The sequence below is a fragment of the Hibiscus syriacus genome, unplaced genomic scaffold, assembly GCF_006381635.1.
Source record: "Hibiscus syriacus cultivar Baekdansim isolate YM2019G1 unplaced genomic scaffold, ASM638163v2 tig00110556_pilon, whole genome shotgun sequence".
Lineage (NCBI taxonomy): Eukaryota > Viridiplantae > Streptophyta > Magnoliopsida > Malvales > Malvaceae > Hibiscus > Hibiscus syriacus.
In genome coordinates, this window is record NW_024062779.1 from 4019487 (window position 1) to 4038080 (window position 18594).

The window sequence follows — 18594 nt, forward strand, 5'->3', positions numbered from 1 at the left end:
ATCTCACGTAGAGCGGCTACCTCACCACGTAAAGTAGACACCTCAACACGACATGCACCATCGTCTTTGCGTAAAGTACCGACCTCCTCACGCAAGACATTGACCTCATCACGTAACTCCCTTAACTCATCCCGTGGAGGTGAAGGTGGAGAACAGGGAGATAAACGTCGTGGCATCTTTGTCGGTCGCCTATCTTGAGGTGATGGTGGAGAAGAGGCTCGATGATGTGACAGAATAGGTGATGGATGTCGTTGTGGAGGTGTATAGTCGGGTTGATCAGGTGATGACTCTGGGTGAGGTGATGGCTCTCGAAGTGGAGGCTGCTCATCATCCGTGCCATCAAAAAACGCTTACTAGCTTGCCACCAATCAGTAGCAAGCTCAGCTTCCGTGGGTGTCAGCCTCTGTAATGGAGTGTTGGCCTCCTAACAATATAAAAACTCAAACAAAGTTAAACGTGTACTAGTAATAACTTGTTTATAAACATATGGTAGTATTTATGTTAACTTACATTATTTATTATCGTATACCGTAGTAAATCTTCCCATTGCAAGGTCCGTTTCCTCTTCCAGGAAATAACCCTGAGAATATCATTTGAAGTTTTTAATGCATATGTCTGCATGGCGGGAAAGGCCTCAAATATCCAAATCTACAAATAATATAATAACAAACATTAGTAATTGTTAAATAATTAATTATAATTTTGGAAACATTATATAAAAATTCTTACCTTAAAGGTCCAAATAAAGCCTGACAAAGTGTATTTGGAACCATCGCCATGCAAACTTTTTCGATCATCAAAGGCAGACGATAACTTATTCCATGTAGCTTTCCATAAATACGAACCCCACGGAAACAGGTTCCATGCATTTAGGTCCTCTACCAATTTAATTAGATCATTAGGAATAGGTTGTCTGGCCTCTCTGCCTAAAAAGTCGTCATGCAAAAGTATTAGAAGGCATACTCGAACAACATCGAGGTCATCCATCCGAGTAAAACCATCTTTCTTATTCAATAATCTCATCAAGTCTTCCACGTGTAGATTCGGCTTCTCCATTGACAGCTCAGGAAAAACCCGGGATAACCATGATGGGCGGGTAATATGTCTAGTGTACCGACCTACATCATCGTGTCCGAAGCGTAGACCGGTGATTAAGCAAAACTCCTCCCGCCCAAAACACGTATATGCCGGTGGAAAATCAAACCATATCTCTTCATCACGACGTTGTATAGTCTCTGGTAGATCGCTAGTCATGGTTTGAAGAAACAGGTGTGTCAACATCGCATCTCCACCCGGATGTTGTACTTTCAGCCATGGCCCGAAGCAAGTATCCTCAAACATTTTTTTGTGCAGGTGAAAGCTTCGACGCAATTGTTTTGGCCAGGCTTACTTTATTTCTTAAGGTCAATTGAGCCGAATAAAAGTTCTACAAAAACAATAAACATACCAAGTTAGATATACCAAAAACTACACTGTGAAGATATACCAAGAACAATAAACATAAAGAGTAGTAGTTTATTCTTCAAACTTAAATTTACAACACTATGAATTTAGTATTTGTCTTTGTTTTTTGGTTGAAGTAATGCAATTCATTCAAGTTTCAATTTGCAGAAGAAGAATAGTTTCTGAAACTTAAAATCGCAACGAGAAAATGACTATCGCAACGCGAAAATGACTATCGCAACGAGATAATCGCAATGCGAATTGAAATCGCAACGAGAAAATCGCAATGCGGAAATGAAAATCGCAACGCGAATTTGGTTTCGCGTTGCAATTTTAATTCGTATTGCGATTCTCTCGTTGCGATAGTCATTTCCGCGTTGCGATAGTCATTTTCGTGTTGCGATAATCATTTTGTCGTTGCGATTCTCATTTCGTGTTGCGATTCTCGGTTTCAAATACTAAAATTGAAACTTGAATGGATTGCATTACTTCAACCAAAAGACAAAACAAAGACAAATACTAACTTCACAGGGTTAAAGACTAAACAATTTAGCAGTATTGGCAGCAATCAAATGAATTTAATAAGCAATCTAAATGAAATGGTTAATCTATTATTGAAATTACCAGTAAACTTATCATCAATTTCAATATGAAAAACCTAATAATAATGCAAAAATTTCAAAATAAAAATAATTAAAAGAACTAACCCTCGGTGGTTGATTTGGTTGATTTTCCATTTCTGACCGTGAATGATTGTGAGGATGGCTCTGAGAGATGGAGATAGACGGATTTCGTCGGTGATGGGGACGGATTTCGTCGGAGATGGGGATGAATGTCGCCGTAAAGAGTGAGAGATGGAGATGGGACTGAGTTGTGATTTTAGGTTTTAGGTTATGAGTTGCGATTACGGGATATACTGTGGATGGTTCAGTGTTCTAATATATTAATATTCATATTTGGAATTTGAAAATAAAATACGCGTTGCGATACTAATGGCGCTTTGAAAATCGCATTGCGATTCTGTATTATTTCGTTGCGATAGTCAGAATCGCGTTGCGATATGTAGAATCGCGTTGCGATAGTCAGTATCGCATTGCGGTTTTCCAAATTCGCATTGCGATTTACTTATTCGCATTGCGAATTGGGAAAATCGCAACGCGAAATTGGAAAATTGCATTGCGATAGTCATAATCGCGTTGCGAATCTGGAAACTGATTTGCGATAATGGAGATCGCGTTGTGAATTAGCGATCGCATTGCGATTTTGTTGGTCATTTTGGCAAATCCGAAAAAAGTTGGTTAAAATCGTATATTATATGGGATTTTTGATCAATGCGTTTATTTTCTCTTTTTAAAAATTCTTTCTTATAAGCATCAAATACAATAAACAGTCTTATTTATTAACAAAATAATAATATTATTTTTAAAATATTAGAACAATTAATTTAATATTATTTGTGTCAATCTTGTTATTAAAATATTCTATATATAATTTTATAAATAAAATATTAATACTATTATATTTTATTGAAATAAAATTATTATAAATTATTTATTAATATAAGATTATTTTATTACATTTTAAGGAGTATATTTTAAATATTCAACAATTCAATAATATTTTTTATTGAAATTAACAAATAATATTAATAGTATTAATAAATTATTAAATATATTATTAAAATAAATTTATAATTTTATAAGAGTACTAATATGATTATAATAATAAACATATAATATTATATTATTAAAATTATCAATAAACATAATTTAAAAATTAATATTTTTATTAAAATGATACTAAAAATAATATATTAATATAAAATATATAAAATAACAATATTTTGAATATTTATGTTTTGAAGTGAAAAGTTTATAAAAATGACTTACGAAAAATAAGATCGTATCATTATATATAAATATTATATATAAATATTAGGAGTTTGTTTTTGCATTAAGGTTTGTGATTTGGTAGGAAGGGCATGATTATGAATCTGCTGGGAACGTACCATTATATATAAATATTATTATTTCTAAAACACACAGGATTGTAGGGAGGCACGACCCTTTGTCGTGAACAATGACGGGTAAATTCCTTCATTCTTGGCCTCTAATTAGGACTTTGTTTCTCTATGTACGTTTCGCAGTAGTTTATATAATATAGATATAGGGTAAACTATATTATTTATAATTAAATTTTAGTTTTTTTCACATTTATATTAAATTATAAATTGATGTGATTTTAGTTTTAAGTTTCAGTTTTGAGTTTAATTATATCATTGGATTGTTAAGAAGTAAATATTGTGTTGACATGAATTGTTTTTGTTAACGCGATAATGTAAATAAAACAATATCGTTTTGAGTAAATATATTGGTGCTTAAAATTATGTCATTTATTGAATTATGTAAGTCCTGTAATTTGTGTATCGATTTTATTTTTAAATTGAAGAACACTTAAATTTTAAGAGTTAAACTTTCAATAGTTGTTGACGGTTGATTGTCGTCGATCACCATTTACAATTACATTGATACTGAAACATTTATATTTCACTCATCTTTCTTCTCTTCAGATTGATTTTCATGAAAACAATTTAATATCAATGAAAATTCATCCAAATGTTCAAAATACTAATACTTTGATTGCTTTCTATAGTAGTTTAATATGAAGAGTTTTAGGGTATTGTGTTCGTTTTCTTGAAATAATACCTCTCTCTCACATTCAAATTTTCAAACAAATACACTAAAACCTTTAAATACGAAAAAATCCCAAACCTAAAAAGTAATATATTTTCATTTAATATTTTAAGTTTTTCAAAAGACCTTGAGAATATATACATCGATAAAGTAATAAAAGATGGTGCAACAAATTTATTAGTATCTCTGATATTAAAATAAAACTGGAGAGTAACGATTTTTACGTCTAGATTAAAGAAATTATAACTTTAATAAGAATAATGATGAGGTGGATATAAAAGTGACGTATATACTTAATAATCAGCTGTTTTAGTAGGATGAGATAATATATTCTTTAAGTGAGGTCAGGGATTCAAACTCTAACGTTTACGAATAAAATAAACTAGGTATGGAGAGTCGTCCTAACCTCTGTCGTACCTGATTTGAGTTAGTCAATCAATAAATTAGATACTAGTAATTAATTAAAAAAATAATGTATAATATTTTTAGTGAAATAATGTTTTCACCGTCTCCACAAACAGCGCATCCAATAAATAGAGGACGTCCATCCAAATGAAGTTGATGGATGGATACAAATCATACAATTCTATATAATTTGGAAAGTGAGCGGCCTGGTAAAAAAATCAGTTTGACCACTAATATTTTAATTTGATTAAATAGATTACCCAACTATTTAAATGATTCAATCAAGTCATCCGTCCTTAACCGTTAAGGAAATAGGTGACGTGACAGATAAAATATTTTGGTATAATTACAAAATTCATGTTACTTGTATATTTTTTTAATTTGGTCCTCATTTTAATAAATTAGAATAATAATATGCGTCATCATTTGATTGAAAGATTAAATTTATTTTAATTTATTTTTAATTTAATAGATTTATTTTCCTCCAATAAAAGAGTGGCGTGTCTTCAAAGAAAATAAATCCATGAAACAAAGTGGGCAAGCAATACTAAGAGCCAAAGCTATCATTTGTTCAACTTTGGACAATAAATAATATATATGTTGTTTCTTCATGCGTAAATGCCTTACTCAAAGTTAATACTAATATTTCATATATCTTAAATTTTAAAATATCTTTTAGTTTTGTTTTAACTTATTAAATATAAAAAATATATATTTTATTTTATCTTTACTTAAAAATATATTTTATTTTTATCTTAACTTTTTATAATTATTTTAATTTATTAAAATATAAAATCCTCCAATCGAATGATAACATGTGTCATTATTTTTAATTTATTAAAATGAGGATCAAATTGAAGAATATATAAGTAATATGAATCAATTGTGTAATTATAACAAAATATTTTAACTACCACGTCACCCTTTTCGTTAACCGTTAATGGCGGGTGGCCTGATTGAATCATTTAAATAGTTTGATAGTCTGTTTAATCAAATTGAAACATCCTTGATCAAAATGGTTTTTGACAATAGTTGAGTGGTCACCAGTGTATTTTACCCTAAAAAAGCGTAATTTAAAAGTCTGAAATATAAAATAGGCCGTGTACCCCAAAAAGAAGGTAAAACCCGCGAAAGAAAGAAACAGAACAACAACAACAAAACCGGTCGAATTTCATTTTATCTTTAAATCTTCGAAGTTCAAACCCTCAATCTTTGCTGCTTATGTTTCCCACCTAGGAGATCATTAATTTAGCGGCTTTGGTGATTGGTAAGTATCCCAATTCCATAATTCAATTTCTCTTCTTAATTCGAAGGGCTGGGTTTTCATAGCTCCTTTGCTGAAAACCCTAGTCTAATTCCTCTTTCTAGGAATTTGGGGATAGTTTCAGGTTTTAGCTTAGATAATGAGATTCTCAAAAAGGAATTATTTTCTCTATACTTCAAAAAACCCCAAAGTTCATGGAATTTTTAATGGGTTATCTGCTTTGATCCTATTTTTCTTATTCTACACCCGGTCTGATTTCTTAAGGAACCCTCATATTCGCCAATCGTCTCGGCTTATTAATCATGTGACTGAGGGAGCTGGTTTCACTGATGGGTTTGATCATTTTAATGTAATTCATCGAAAAATTAGTGAACTTGATGTGAATTCATCAAGTGCAGATGTTAAGAATGCTCAAGAGGACTTGAATGTAAGCACGAGCGACCCTGGCTTGTGTTCTGGATTGTTTGATCACAAGGGTTTTGTTAATCAATGTGAGTTCTTGAAAGCTAATCCACATTGTTCTTCGGATGGATTCTTTGATTACATTAAGTTTTTCTATTGTAGTTGTGGAGAATTTAGGATAGCAGGTTATGCTATATTGGGCTTTTGGCTTGTTGCTTTGTTTTATCTACTGGGCAACACTGCAGCAGATTACTTTTGCTGTTCATTGGAGAAGCTTTCACATCTGCTTAGGTTGCCTCCAACTGTTGCTGGGGTTGCACTCCTTCCATTGGGGAATGGGGCGCCGGATGTGTTTGCGAGTATCGCCGCCTTTTTGGGGACAGATACGGGTAAAGTGGGTCTTAATAGTGTGTTGGGTGGAGCAGTTTTTGTTACTTGTGTTGTTGTAGGGGCTGTTTCCCTCTGTGTAGCGGAGAAGAGGATCCAGATCGATAAAAGATGCTTTATCAGAGATATCTGTTTCTTCCTTTTTACTCTCATTTCGCTTATGATCGTATTGGTAATTGGTAAGGTCAGTGTCGCTGGTGCTATGGCATTTGTCATGATATATGTGATTTATGCAATTTCTGTGGCTGCAAATGAGATTCTCAGGAAACATGCAAGGGGGTTGAAACTGGATGTCGTTACTCCTTTGCTTCCTGTCCGAGGAAGTCCAGTTTTACAAGGAAGCGAAGAGGATATTTTTGCTTATAGTTCTCTGCTTGATATGGACACCGAAAATGATCCACCCCAGCTCCCTAGTTCCCTGCCACAGTGGATGTGGGCTTCAAACGTGGCTATATATTCAAACAACTTCATGAAGTTTAATTCAGTTGATGAAGAAAGGCCTCCATGGGGTTGGACAGAAAACGTTACGGAAGCAAATGACTCATCATTTTCATGTTCCAAGTTAATTTCGCTCCTGGAGCTGCCATTGACAATTCCTAGGCGGCTAACAATTCCTTTAGTCGAACAGGAATCATGGTCAAAACCATATGCTGTAGCTAGCGCTTCATTGGCTCCCATTCTAATGGCTTTTCTGTGGAACAGCCAATGTGATGTGGGCTCTAACAGCCGGGTGATTGCATGGTGTGTTGGTATTGCAGTTGGTTGCGCTCTTGGCATTCTTGCATATCAGCATACTTTATCTGATCATCCACCTCAGAGGTTCTTAATTCCTTGGGTATTAGGTGGATTTCTTATGAGCATTGCGTGGTTCTATATGATTGCTAATGAGCTTGTTGCTCTATTGGTAGCATTCGGTGTGATTTTTGGAATTAACCCGTCCATTCTCGGAGTAACTATCCTGGCGTGGGGCAATTCAATGGGTGATTTGGTGTCGAATGTTGCTCTAGCAATGAATGGGGATGATGGTGTACAGATTGCCTTTTCAGGCTGCTATGCTGGTCCCATGTTCAACACACTTGTTGGTTTGGGTATTTCAATGCTGCTCGGAGCTTGGTCGAAGAGTCCTTCTCCATACTTGATTCCACCAGATAGCAGCTTGTTCTATACCATAGTCTTTCTCATGTTGGGACTAATCTGGGCACTCGTCGTCTTGCCTCGGAATGACATGTGCCCCGGCAAGATTTTAGGAGTGGGTCTTGTAATGCTCTATCTGTTATTTCTTTTTCTCAGGTTGAGCAGTGCCATGGGATTTCTATCACTTAGGGTTTAAGTTGATTTCTGTTTGGTTGTAATTAGGAGTATCGTTTATATCACATGTTCTATGTTCATAGAAAATCCATTGTTGTATCTTGGACACTACGTAAGGCGTGATCTTATTGAATTCACTGTGGACCCTCGGTGTTTGCTGTAAAAATTTGCCTTCCACTTAAACGGTATTCTCTCTACCCTTTCTTTTGAAGTAAGTCATGTTTAATGTTCATGCTGCCCGTCCTCATACTTGGAAAACCAGTCATATGATTGTGCAACGAAAATGAGTGCCTATACAACAAATCTTGAATAATGGTATGAAGTTTGACCAAGTCTCGTTTCCTTAAGATCCTATTGTTCCTTTCATTTGTAAAAAAAGAAGAAGTCTTAAACGGTGAACTATGAATCTAAACAGAGGTGCAAGATGAATGACATCAATCCCTGAAAATATGTGAACGTATAAGGATAACTTGTCATTCGATATGTTTAAAACCCAGCTGAAGGTTTATTGGAGTTGATTCGTAGTGAATCCAACTGCAAAATTTGTTGGTTTCTGTTCCTTGGGAGTGGAAACCCATATTTCAGTTTGATGTAGCGCTTAGCTGTGTAATATTAACAGTTGCATGTAATTCGGATGTTGTTGGGAGCTGGGAACCAAAGCTGTTACTTTGGTCCCAAAAGGCAGAGAGATGATAAATATTCCCCAACTGTATAACAAAAGCAACATGGGAGATGTGAAGCAGTGGTCATCACTATGTAGCCACGACTTTCTGGTTTTTAGTTTTCATAAAGTTAATCCACTGTCACAACCCTTTAACAAAAATCAGCATTGTTATGAACCACTGACTGACCATCCATTATCCATAAGATATTTGCATGATTGCTTGTAGCCTATTCAACTTTCATTCTTCACTATAATTATGCCTGTTGGACCCACCCGAACCTTCCTTCTCTCCTCAACAATAATTCTAATATTATCATTATCAATCCCAATTCTCAAACTCACTTTTGGATTTTAGAGACAATATGGATCAACCAGGAACTGGTAGCCAATACTTTTGAAACCCAAGTTTTACACGAAATAAACTCTATTTTTTATTTAAATAAATACCTATCAAGTACAAAAGTTTTGCAGGATGTGTGTCGGATAGCAACGTGTACTAGTATACGACTTTGGACGCAATTTCCTTCCTTGTATTGTACATCCTACTTATTCTTTCCTTTGAGGCTGAACCGGGTTACCCTAACAATTGTCGCCTCCAATTTCCCTGGAACGGAATTAACTCACACCAATCTCCATGGCTGCATCTTTCTTCTTCTTCTCCCTTTCTCTCCTTTCCATCCCTTTATCGTACTCGTTCTTATCAGCAGACCGTCCAGAAAACTTCATCATCCACGTCTCAAAATCACACAAGCCTGCCCTTTTCTCCTCTCACCATCACTGGTACTTTTCCATCCTCCATTCTCTCCCTCCTTCCCCTCACCCTATCCAGCTCATCTACTCCTATGAACTCGTCATCAATGGCTTCTCCGCTCGCCTCACGGCTGCTCAGGCAGATAAGCTCAGGGGACTTCCCGGAATTCTTTCTGTAGTTCCTGACCAGGTTCGTCATATCCACACTACTCGTACCCCTCACTTTTTAGGCCTTTCCGAAGGTGTTGGTCTTTGGCAAAACTCCAATTATGGCGATGGTGTTATCATCGGAGTTTTGGATACCGGAATATGGCCTGAACGCCCCAGTTTTTCCGATTACGGGCTTTCCCCTGTTCCCGGTACCTGGAAAGGAATATGTGAAACGGGACCTGATTTCCCTGCTTCAGCTTGTAACCGGAAAATAATCGGTGCAAGAGCCTTTCTCAAAGGCTACGAGTCTTATCTTGGAAGTCCAATGGATGAAACGAAAGAATCCAAGTCTCCACGGGATACTGAAGGCCACGGCACGCATACTGCTTCAACTGCTGCTGGATCTGTGGTCTCTAACGCCAGCCTTTTCGGATTTGCACGCGGGGAGGCTCGTGGTATAGCTGCAAAAGCTAGGATTGCTGCTTACAAGATTTGTTGGAGCTTGGGTTGTTTTGATTCCGATATACTCGCGGCTATGGACCAAGCAACTGCGGATGGAGTCGATGTGATTTCTTTATCCGTGGGGGCCACTGGATATGCCCCTCAATATGACCATGATTCCATAGCAATCGGATCTTTTGGTGCTGCCAGTCATGGTATTGTTGTTTCATGTTCTGCCGGGAATTCCGGTCCTGCTCCCTACACTGCTACTAACATTGCGCCTTGGATTCTAACGGTAGGGGCTTCCACGATCGACCGAGAGTTTCCGGCCGATGTAGTTCTCGGAGATGGCAGGACTTTTGGCGGGGTTTCACTGTATTCTGGTTCCCCTTTACCTGATTACAAGCTTCGTTTGGTTTATGCTGGTGATGTTGGTAACAGGTATTGTTATATGGGGAGTATAAGTCCATCCAAGGTTCAAGGCAAAATCGTTGTTTGTGACAGGGGAGGGAATGCTAGAGTTGAAAAAGGAGCTGCAGTGAAGTATGCTGGTGGGCTAGGAATGATACTGGCAAACACTGCTGAGAGTGGTGAAGAACTCCTCGCCGATGCTCATCTCATTGCCAGCACCGAAGTTGGCCAGATAGCCGGTGATAAGATACGGGAGTACGTCAAAAGGAGTCAGTTTCCAACGGCTACAATTTTGTTCCGTGGAACCGTGATAGGCCCTTCACCACCTGCTCCAAAGGTCGCTGCTTTTTCAAGCCGTGGTCCGAACCATTTGACCCCGGAGATTCTCAAACCAGATGTCATTGCTCCGGGGGTTAATATATTGGCTGGATGGAGTGGTTTTGCTGCACCAACGGATTTGGACATCGATCCAAGAAGAGTTGATTTTAACATAGTTTCAGGTACTTCAATGTCATGTCCTCATGTGAGTGGACTGGCTGCTCTGCTTAAAAAGGCGTATTCCAATTGGTCACCTGCTGCCATTAAATCTGCCTTGATGACAACCGCTAACACTTTAGATAATTCGGGAAGTACCATTAAGGATCTTGCAACCGGGGAAGAATCATCACCATTTGTTCATGGAGCCGGCCATGTCAATCCCAACCGAGCTCTTGACCCTGGATTGGTATATGATATCGAATATAACGAGTACATTGCATTCCTTTGCTCCATCGGCTATGACTTGAACCGGATTGCAGTTTTTGTCAAGGATCCTACTGGCTTAGATACATGCGAAGGGAAATTGGCTACACCGGGCGACCTGAATTACCCATCATTCTCTGTTGTTTTCGATTCTAATAGTCACGTAGTTAAGTATAAAAGGACGGTGAAGAACGTCGGAACTTCAGCCGATGCCATTTATGAAGCTAAAGTGAATGCCCCACCAGGCGTTGAAATCAGCGTTTCCCCGAGTAAGCTCGAATTCAGCAATGAAAACCAAAAGCTGGGCTACGAGGTCACATTTGCAAGCAATGGCTTGGCCTTGTCTGCTGTTGGTTCAGCATTTGGGTCGATTGAGTGGTTCGACGGAGTTCATCGTGTGAGGAGTCCAGTAGCTGTTAGGTGGGTTGAGGGACTGAAGGATTCCATTTGATTTGCAGACCGAGATGCTGTAAATAAAGCAAAGCAAGGAGGACCCATCATCACCCATAGCTAATCGATGGGGGCTCCTGCATATTCTTCATCAGTATGTAATTTCAGTTTTTATCATCATAAATCAATGCTTGTTTTTTGTTGATAAAAATATCCAAGGACCAATTTTCCAGGATTGCATGTCACAATATCTCCACAATCAAAAGGCTCTTTTTTCATAATAAAATGCCCAATAGTATGAATATATCCAAATCAATTCTAAAATATCAAGATTCTCAATAACATGGATAAGAAGTAATTTGAGTCAAAACTAATACAATTCAATCTAATTTGGTTTAATTAATTGACGAGTTTATCATCAACCAAAAAATTTATAATTATGTTTGATATGAATTTAAAGTTTTAGATTTGTTTATTATAATGAAGTATGAAGCAGAAACGCATGCATTATATCTAAACTAATTAAAATTTAATGTAATTGTATAAGCATTTGAAAAGTATGAAGATATAAATTTCAAACTTTCCACTAAATAACCATTCAACAAATCTTTAAAATGGAAAGGTAAATGCATATACATGTGTTTTATGTAGTCAGTACCCAGGAGTTACCTTACGTTTGAAATTTAAAATTATAACAATAAATAATTTCATCATTTAATCGATGCAATCAGCAACGACGCTTTGGCCGAGTGGTTAAGGCGTGTGCCTGCTAAGTACATGGGGTTTCCCCGCGAGAGTTCGAATCTCTCAGGCGTCGTTGGACTTTATACCCTTTTTTTTCCATTTCAAATTTGAGAGGGTAGATAATACACTCGCTCACTAAATATTTATGATCACATTTCTTTGCAAAAGTAGTATCATGAATTACCCGTTCCTTATCCATCAGGTATAGCTTTTTGCAAAAGCTGACGATTTCAAGACGTTGCAAGAAAGTTCATAACAAAGGTATTTAGAGTGGCTATTTGACAGTCTGGTGCCAATAGCTTCATGCCTGATAGGTGACAGCATTTGATAACAAAGGCAGCTCCAAGTACTTTTTGCAGTCCCCAAGCATAACAAGATTTCAACCTATCTACTCCGAAAACTAATATGGTGTTCTGAATTGGCCTTTACAGGATGGTTCTATCTCAACATACACGGCCAATACCAGATAAAGCGAGGCTCGAAATTTATGTTCTCTCTCATTTCTCTTGCATAATCACCTGTTTGAAACAATAATTTCTTTCTGAATCTGCACATATGTCAATGAGATGTGCAAGCTAATTAACCCCATCTGAAAAATGTAAATACGGGATGACTGGATTCACTGCACACGTGGCATCAATGTCCCTTGCTCTTATATGTTTAGATACACGCTTAGATTGATTTGCAGCATTTTAGCTATACCACCTGACCTGCCACATAAAAGGGTCTTGTTTCATTGTTGCAAAACACCATGGTGCATCTATTTATGTGTTGTGTTTTTGAAAAAGTAATACAATGTTTCCATATCCAATATTATATAGGGAGTTGAGGAAAAGGGTGGGCCTTATTTAGAGTACGTGGCATGGACATTGAGAGTTTGGTTTGTTTACGTTCATGGTTACTTGGACCTAATTAAAGAAGGGACCAATTCACAAAGCTGCTGATCCCGAGACAGAGGGAGATGGATCCGCTAAATTAGTAGTAAAGCCTATGGGTTTGGATTTATGGATTCGATGGCTACATTTTATAAATTTATTTGTTAATTAACTATCATGCTTCAACATAGGACAAACAGTATTAGAAGGAATGAACTTCTAAATTTTAAAGATAAAAATTATTAGTAAAATATATTAAAAAATAATTAAAATATATAATAATTTAAAATTTTCAAAGAAACAATAGCTCCTACCTACTCTCCCTTTCCCTTGATATATCCATACTTTAAGATAACTCTACCGGTACCATCTTCCAAAACTCCGTGATATTACCATCATAATTAGGCAAGTTATAATGTGGGAATTCTTTTATAGCTTTAATTCATAATCAACACTAATATATAATCCTAGGCGTTGCCCATTTATCTGGTCGGATTTATTCGCACTTGACACACATTCGTTATTGGTTTACTACTTGAATCTCATGGAAAACAAGAGCGAAGTTAATAAAGCTGGGATCAAAGAATATATAATTTCTTATATCTTCTGTTACTAAGGTTTGTTTGTTTCACGTAAAATATTTTTCGATTTTATTTTTATTTTTCAGTATTTAGTTAGAGGAAAATTGATTGGTCATTATAAAATATTTTTCTGATCAACATAATATCTTTTGGTTTTTTGTTTTTTGGAAAATGACTTGCGTTCTAATTTTTCGTAAATTATTTTCTAAACTTTTAACTCCAAAAGAATAAACACTCAAAATAATTTTATTTTATAAATTTAATATTAATAAAATATTTTAATATCATTTTAATCAAAATATTAATTATTAAAATATATTTATTAATATTTCTAGTAATATAATATTATATTTTTTATATTATAATAAAATACTCAATTATATTATAATAATGTAAGATATTATATTTTTATTTCAATAATATATAAATTATTAATAAATTTATATTATTATTAATTTCATAGAAATAATATTATTAAATTATTAATAATGAATAATATTACTTATGCATTTAACATTATATAATAATATAATAATATTTTAATAAAGATATTTAAAATATATTAACTAATACTTTTTAAAATATAATATAATACTATCACTTTTATAAATAATTAATATAATTTATAATATTTTATTTTAATAAATTGTATTAATATTAATATTTTGTTTATAAAATTATAGAAATAATATTTTTTAGTATAATCACCGGTATCCGATTTATTAATTAACTAATCCAAATCGGGTACTATAGAGACAAGGGCGACCATCCCAATCCAGATTGCTCTATTCGCAATCGTTAGGATTCGAACCTCTGACTTTGCTTAAGGGATCTAGTGCCTTATAATAAAATATATTAACTAATACTTTTTAAAATATAATAAAATACTATCATTTTTATAAATAATTAATATAATTTATAATATTTTATTTTAATAAATTGTATTAATATTAATATTTTTGTTTATAAAATTATAGAAATAATTTTACACCCACTAGACCAACTAATTGTTGGTATAAAAATAATATTTTAATAATAATAAATATTTTATTATAATATTTTAAAAATAATAATAATAAGTTTTATATTAAATAATACCCCTCTTTCCTATAAAAACTGTTCATTATTGACTTTTTTGTCAAATTTTTTTTAAATTTTAACTAATTATTATTTAAAATTTATAATTAATAAAAATATGTAAAAAATATATTTTAAAAACTGTTAATTAAGCAATTTTTAAATATACATTTTATAAAATTTAATTATTTAAATATTTAAAATAATTCAAGTCAAAGTTTAAAAATTTTGACTTTTTAAAAGTCAACAAAAGATGGTTTTTATAGGACGAGGTGAGTATTATTTTAAATAAGAGATAGTTTTATAGGACGAAGTGAGTATAAAATTTAATTATTTAAAATATTGTATTTAATATTTGTAATAAATAATTTTTAAAAAATTCATCAACTAGTGAAAATGATTTACAAAACTTCTTCCAAACATCGTAAAATATTTTTCAGAAAATGTAATTCATTTTACAGAAAATACTTTTAGTGAAAAAAACCGACCCTAAAGATTGAGTGAATTTCTTTTTCAAAAGATTTTCTTAATTAAATTAAAGTGATTATAAAATAATATTTATTATAAATACTCTTAATTATTTGACAATAAACATTAATTTACTGTAGTTTCTGGTGTTTGAACCTGTAATATTTAGGAACAACAACAATTCCCCCCAAAATTTAGATGATTAAAATAAAAAAATAAAATTTTATAATTAGAATAGAAATATAAAAAGATCTAGTAACTAAATAAATACTTTGATCCTATTTTTTTTTAGAAATCAGCCCTTATTATTTTAATTATGACGTTGTTTTGTAACGTACTTAATTTATTTATATAAAAAACACACACACACAAACGAAGATGATGTTAATGGTTGAATGATAAGTTATAACACAAGCCGAGGGAAGGCCATGCTCTCTGATGATTTTGTCTGCATATATTCGACTCTCTCTCCCGTCTCATATAAACCAACTCTCTGTGTTCCCTTCTCTACGTCCACAACCTTCCACCAATATGGCCGTAGATCAGCAAACCACCACCACCAAACCTCCCCGTCAGACCCATGTAATCACCGCATCTCGATGCCAGGCACGGCGGAGGGTTTTATTCCTACGCCTGAGGCGCCATAATAAGTTACCCACTGTTCGACTTGGTGGGAAGAAGCCACGGCGAGGGCTTTTGATAGTGAAAGTTTTGAAGAAGATGAGGCTAAGGTGGCTGAAGTTGCAGTATAGCTGCATGTGGAGGAAGATGAAGAAATATTACAACGATTTGGTTAAGGACCTCGTTGAAGCAGGTTCAGCCGTTGAGGCTTTACATCAAAGAATGTTTATGGAGTCCACTTTCGCTGTCCCCGTCATGGGCGTTTCCTTCGCTAGCTACCCTTCCGCCACTGGATCAGATCGTCCTCGACCCTATTTCTTTTGAATCATTTTTGCATTTTCTTTCTTTTCCCCCCCTCTAGGGGTTTCTTTAAGTTTTTTTCCTTTCAGCTTTCTCTTTTATTTTCTGCAGGGCTCATGTTATCAAAATCTATATAAGATGTGTTACTGAAGATGCTATTATTTCCTTTGTTCCATTGCTTTTCAAGATTGCTAATTTTCTACCTGTATTTTACCGGTAAACAAACAGGGGGGGGGGTAAGAAAATTGATAACTTTACCAGAGCTGCCAAGATGGGAAATTTGAGTGGAATATACGTTAGCAGTTTCATTTTAAAGGTAAAAAACCAGGGCTGTTTTCATGGGAATCAATGCGTTCTTTTGCTTTCTTTACACTACAATCTTAAAACAATATTTGACTAGACAACTGGTTCTAACGTATGGAGAAATTACTTGATAACTCACGAACATATTCAAAACTCTTAGATTACTAAGAGTGAATGCGAACGATTACGTCCACGTGTTCCAGGGGAATGACCCATTACCATTGATCTTATAAATTATTTTTTTTACAAAATTTAAATCTAATCTTATTTAGAGGGAATAGATTTAAAAAAAAAGCTTGTTTGTAGTAGGTTTAGAGAACATAAATAATCAATTGAATGAGCTGATTAAATATGCTTGTTTAATATTAGGTTCAAACACATTTTATTACCTACCAAAAATGAAAATATATAATATGCTAAAAGAATTCACCTGGGTCAACAAAGTAGCATACCTCTTATACTGCGCTGATGTATCTTACAAAATCATGAAATTAAATTATTCAACAATAAATAGGCATTCTCAAGCACATGGAGTACTGTACTCGGCGCACATGCTGATGATTTTCTCAAGGGAAAACAAAGTATAAAAAAATAAATTCCCTGATAAGATCCCGACCACAGAGGATACGGTTCAACAAGTCTCTGTGTGCCAACTACTTGGCCTCGACATTCTGGTCAATTTGCCTCATAGAAATATAAATCACTGTTGTTGATAACCCAAAGATCATGTGATCCAAAAATGTTTTAAATAAAAAATGCCGTTTCATATTTCAACTAGTTTGGGCACATGCTTTGTTTTTTACCAGATGAAGACAATCATGTTGAAGCGAAACAGTATTTTTAGTCGTTTAATTTATAAATGCAAGTGCCAGCCGTTGATCTCTTACTCAACTGGCCATGGTGTTAAAGCCCAGGCCAGGCAACCAGTGGTTCGACCGACAAATATTAAACACTTTAATTATGATTTTACTATAAACAAAAAGTAATTATAATTTTACGAATAATACTTTTAATTACGTGGAATTAATATAAAAATATATAAATTATCCTTTTTAAAAAGAACAAATGATACAGATGAAATAAATTCTATCAAGAGTTGCTTCTGTCTCTATCTGGTGATCTAAAAAAGTAGTCACATCATAAGCCCCAAATAATATAGATGAGCCAAATCGAATATCATACGATAATTAGGGGTGTGTGTGTGTGTTGTTTTTTTCCTTTGAATAAGATTGACATTAACGAGCTGCCTCAAGTTGCAACGGGGCAAAGCTACAAGCCTTCGGCCTTGTTATGCATGCAAAGGCCCACTTCTAATGGTGCAAATGCATATTGCCTTGGGGTTTGTTGAAAAAATCTAGGGGAAACTACGCATTTAATGCTCAAACTATCAGCTTATGTCCATTTCAGTACCTAAACTTTCATTTTTTTCAAAAAAATACCGAACGCTTACTTATTATTTTATTTTAGTACCCACCGTTAAAAACTTAACGTGTTTAGTACATAAACTATCAATTTTTATCCATTTTAGTACCTAAACTTTTAATTTTTTAATGTTAAATTTTGAATAGAAAATACTAAAATGAAACAAAAACTAAAATTTTTAACGGCAGAGTACTAAAATGAAATATAAAACTAAATTTTAGGTATGGTTTTGAAAAAATTAAAAGTTTATGTACTAATTAAAACGGATCAACATTGATAGTTTAGGTACTAAACACATAATTTACCCAAAAATCTAATATTTCCTTTCTTCCTACCTACTTAAAAATAGTCAGTAATCTCTTGATAAAATAGTTAAAAACTCTAGGCTAACGTCTCTCTTCTTTTTTAGGTCGTGGATTCAATACCAATGAAACAAAAATTGCTTTTCACCTCCCCTAAGCAGAAATTGTTTAGGAAAAAAAAAGATTAGGGCATTGATGGATGCAGTTCTTTCCGAAAATTACTTGCTAATCCTTGTCCAATTTGTGAAATATGATATTGATTAAGCATCTCCGTTTTGAATATATATTGAATGTGTAGATAATTTTGATCATTTTTATTTATAACTATAAGAACAATTTTAGAACATCTGTTTATTAGCAAACGGCGTCTGTTTTTTCAGTGTAGAGAAAACACGTTTTTTCTTAGGAAAAGATATGGAAACACTGGTGGGGATAAGGATCCTATGGCAGAA

The 18594-nt window shown here is 34.2% G+C and overlaps 2 protein-coding genes and 1 non-coding gene across 3 annotated transcripts; all 3 read left to right on the plus strand.

The window, feature by feature from the left end:
- Positions 1–5708: 5708 nt before the first annotated feature.
- LOC120131388 (cation/calcium exchanger 4-like) lies at positions 5709–8039 on the plus strand. The gene has a single exon (XM_039148393.1). It carries the CDS (start codon positions 5945–5947, stop codon positions 7922–7924), a length of 1980 nt encoding a protein of 659 aa, XP_039004324.1. The 5' UTR covers positions 5709–5944; the 3' UTR covers positions 7925–8039.
- Positions 8040–9122: 1083 nt separating this feature from the next.
- Positions 9123–11681, plus strand: LOC120131677 (subtilisin-like protease SBT1.4). Its single transcript, XM_039148615.1, has one exon. The coding sequence runs from the start codon at positions 9201–9203 to the stop codon at positions 11508–11510; it is 2310 nt and encodes a 769-aa protein (XP_039004546.1). The 5' UTR covers positions 9123–9200; the 3' UTR covers positions 11511–11681.
- A 503-nt stretch (positions 11682–12184) lies between these two features.
- On the plus strand, positions 12185–12266 carry TRNAS-GCU. The gene has a single exon. It is a non-coding gene; the product is annotated as a tRNA-Ser (tRNA).
- The last annotated feature ends 6328 nt before the right edge of the window (positions 12267–18594 follow it).

Bases quoted from the DNA above. Each gene is read 5' to 3' on its own strand.
- LOC120131677 (XM_039148615.1), top strand. From the start codon at position 9,201: ATGGCTGCATCTTTCTTCTTCTTCTCCCTTTCTCTCCTTTCCATCCCT.
- LOC120131388 (XM_039148393.1), top strand. From the start codon at position 5,945: ATGAGATTCTCAAAAAGGAATTATTTTCTCTATACTTCAAAAAACCCC.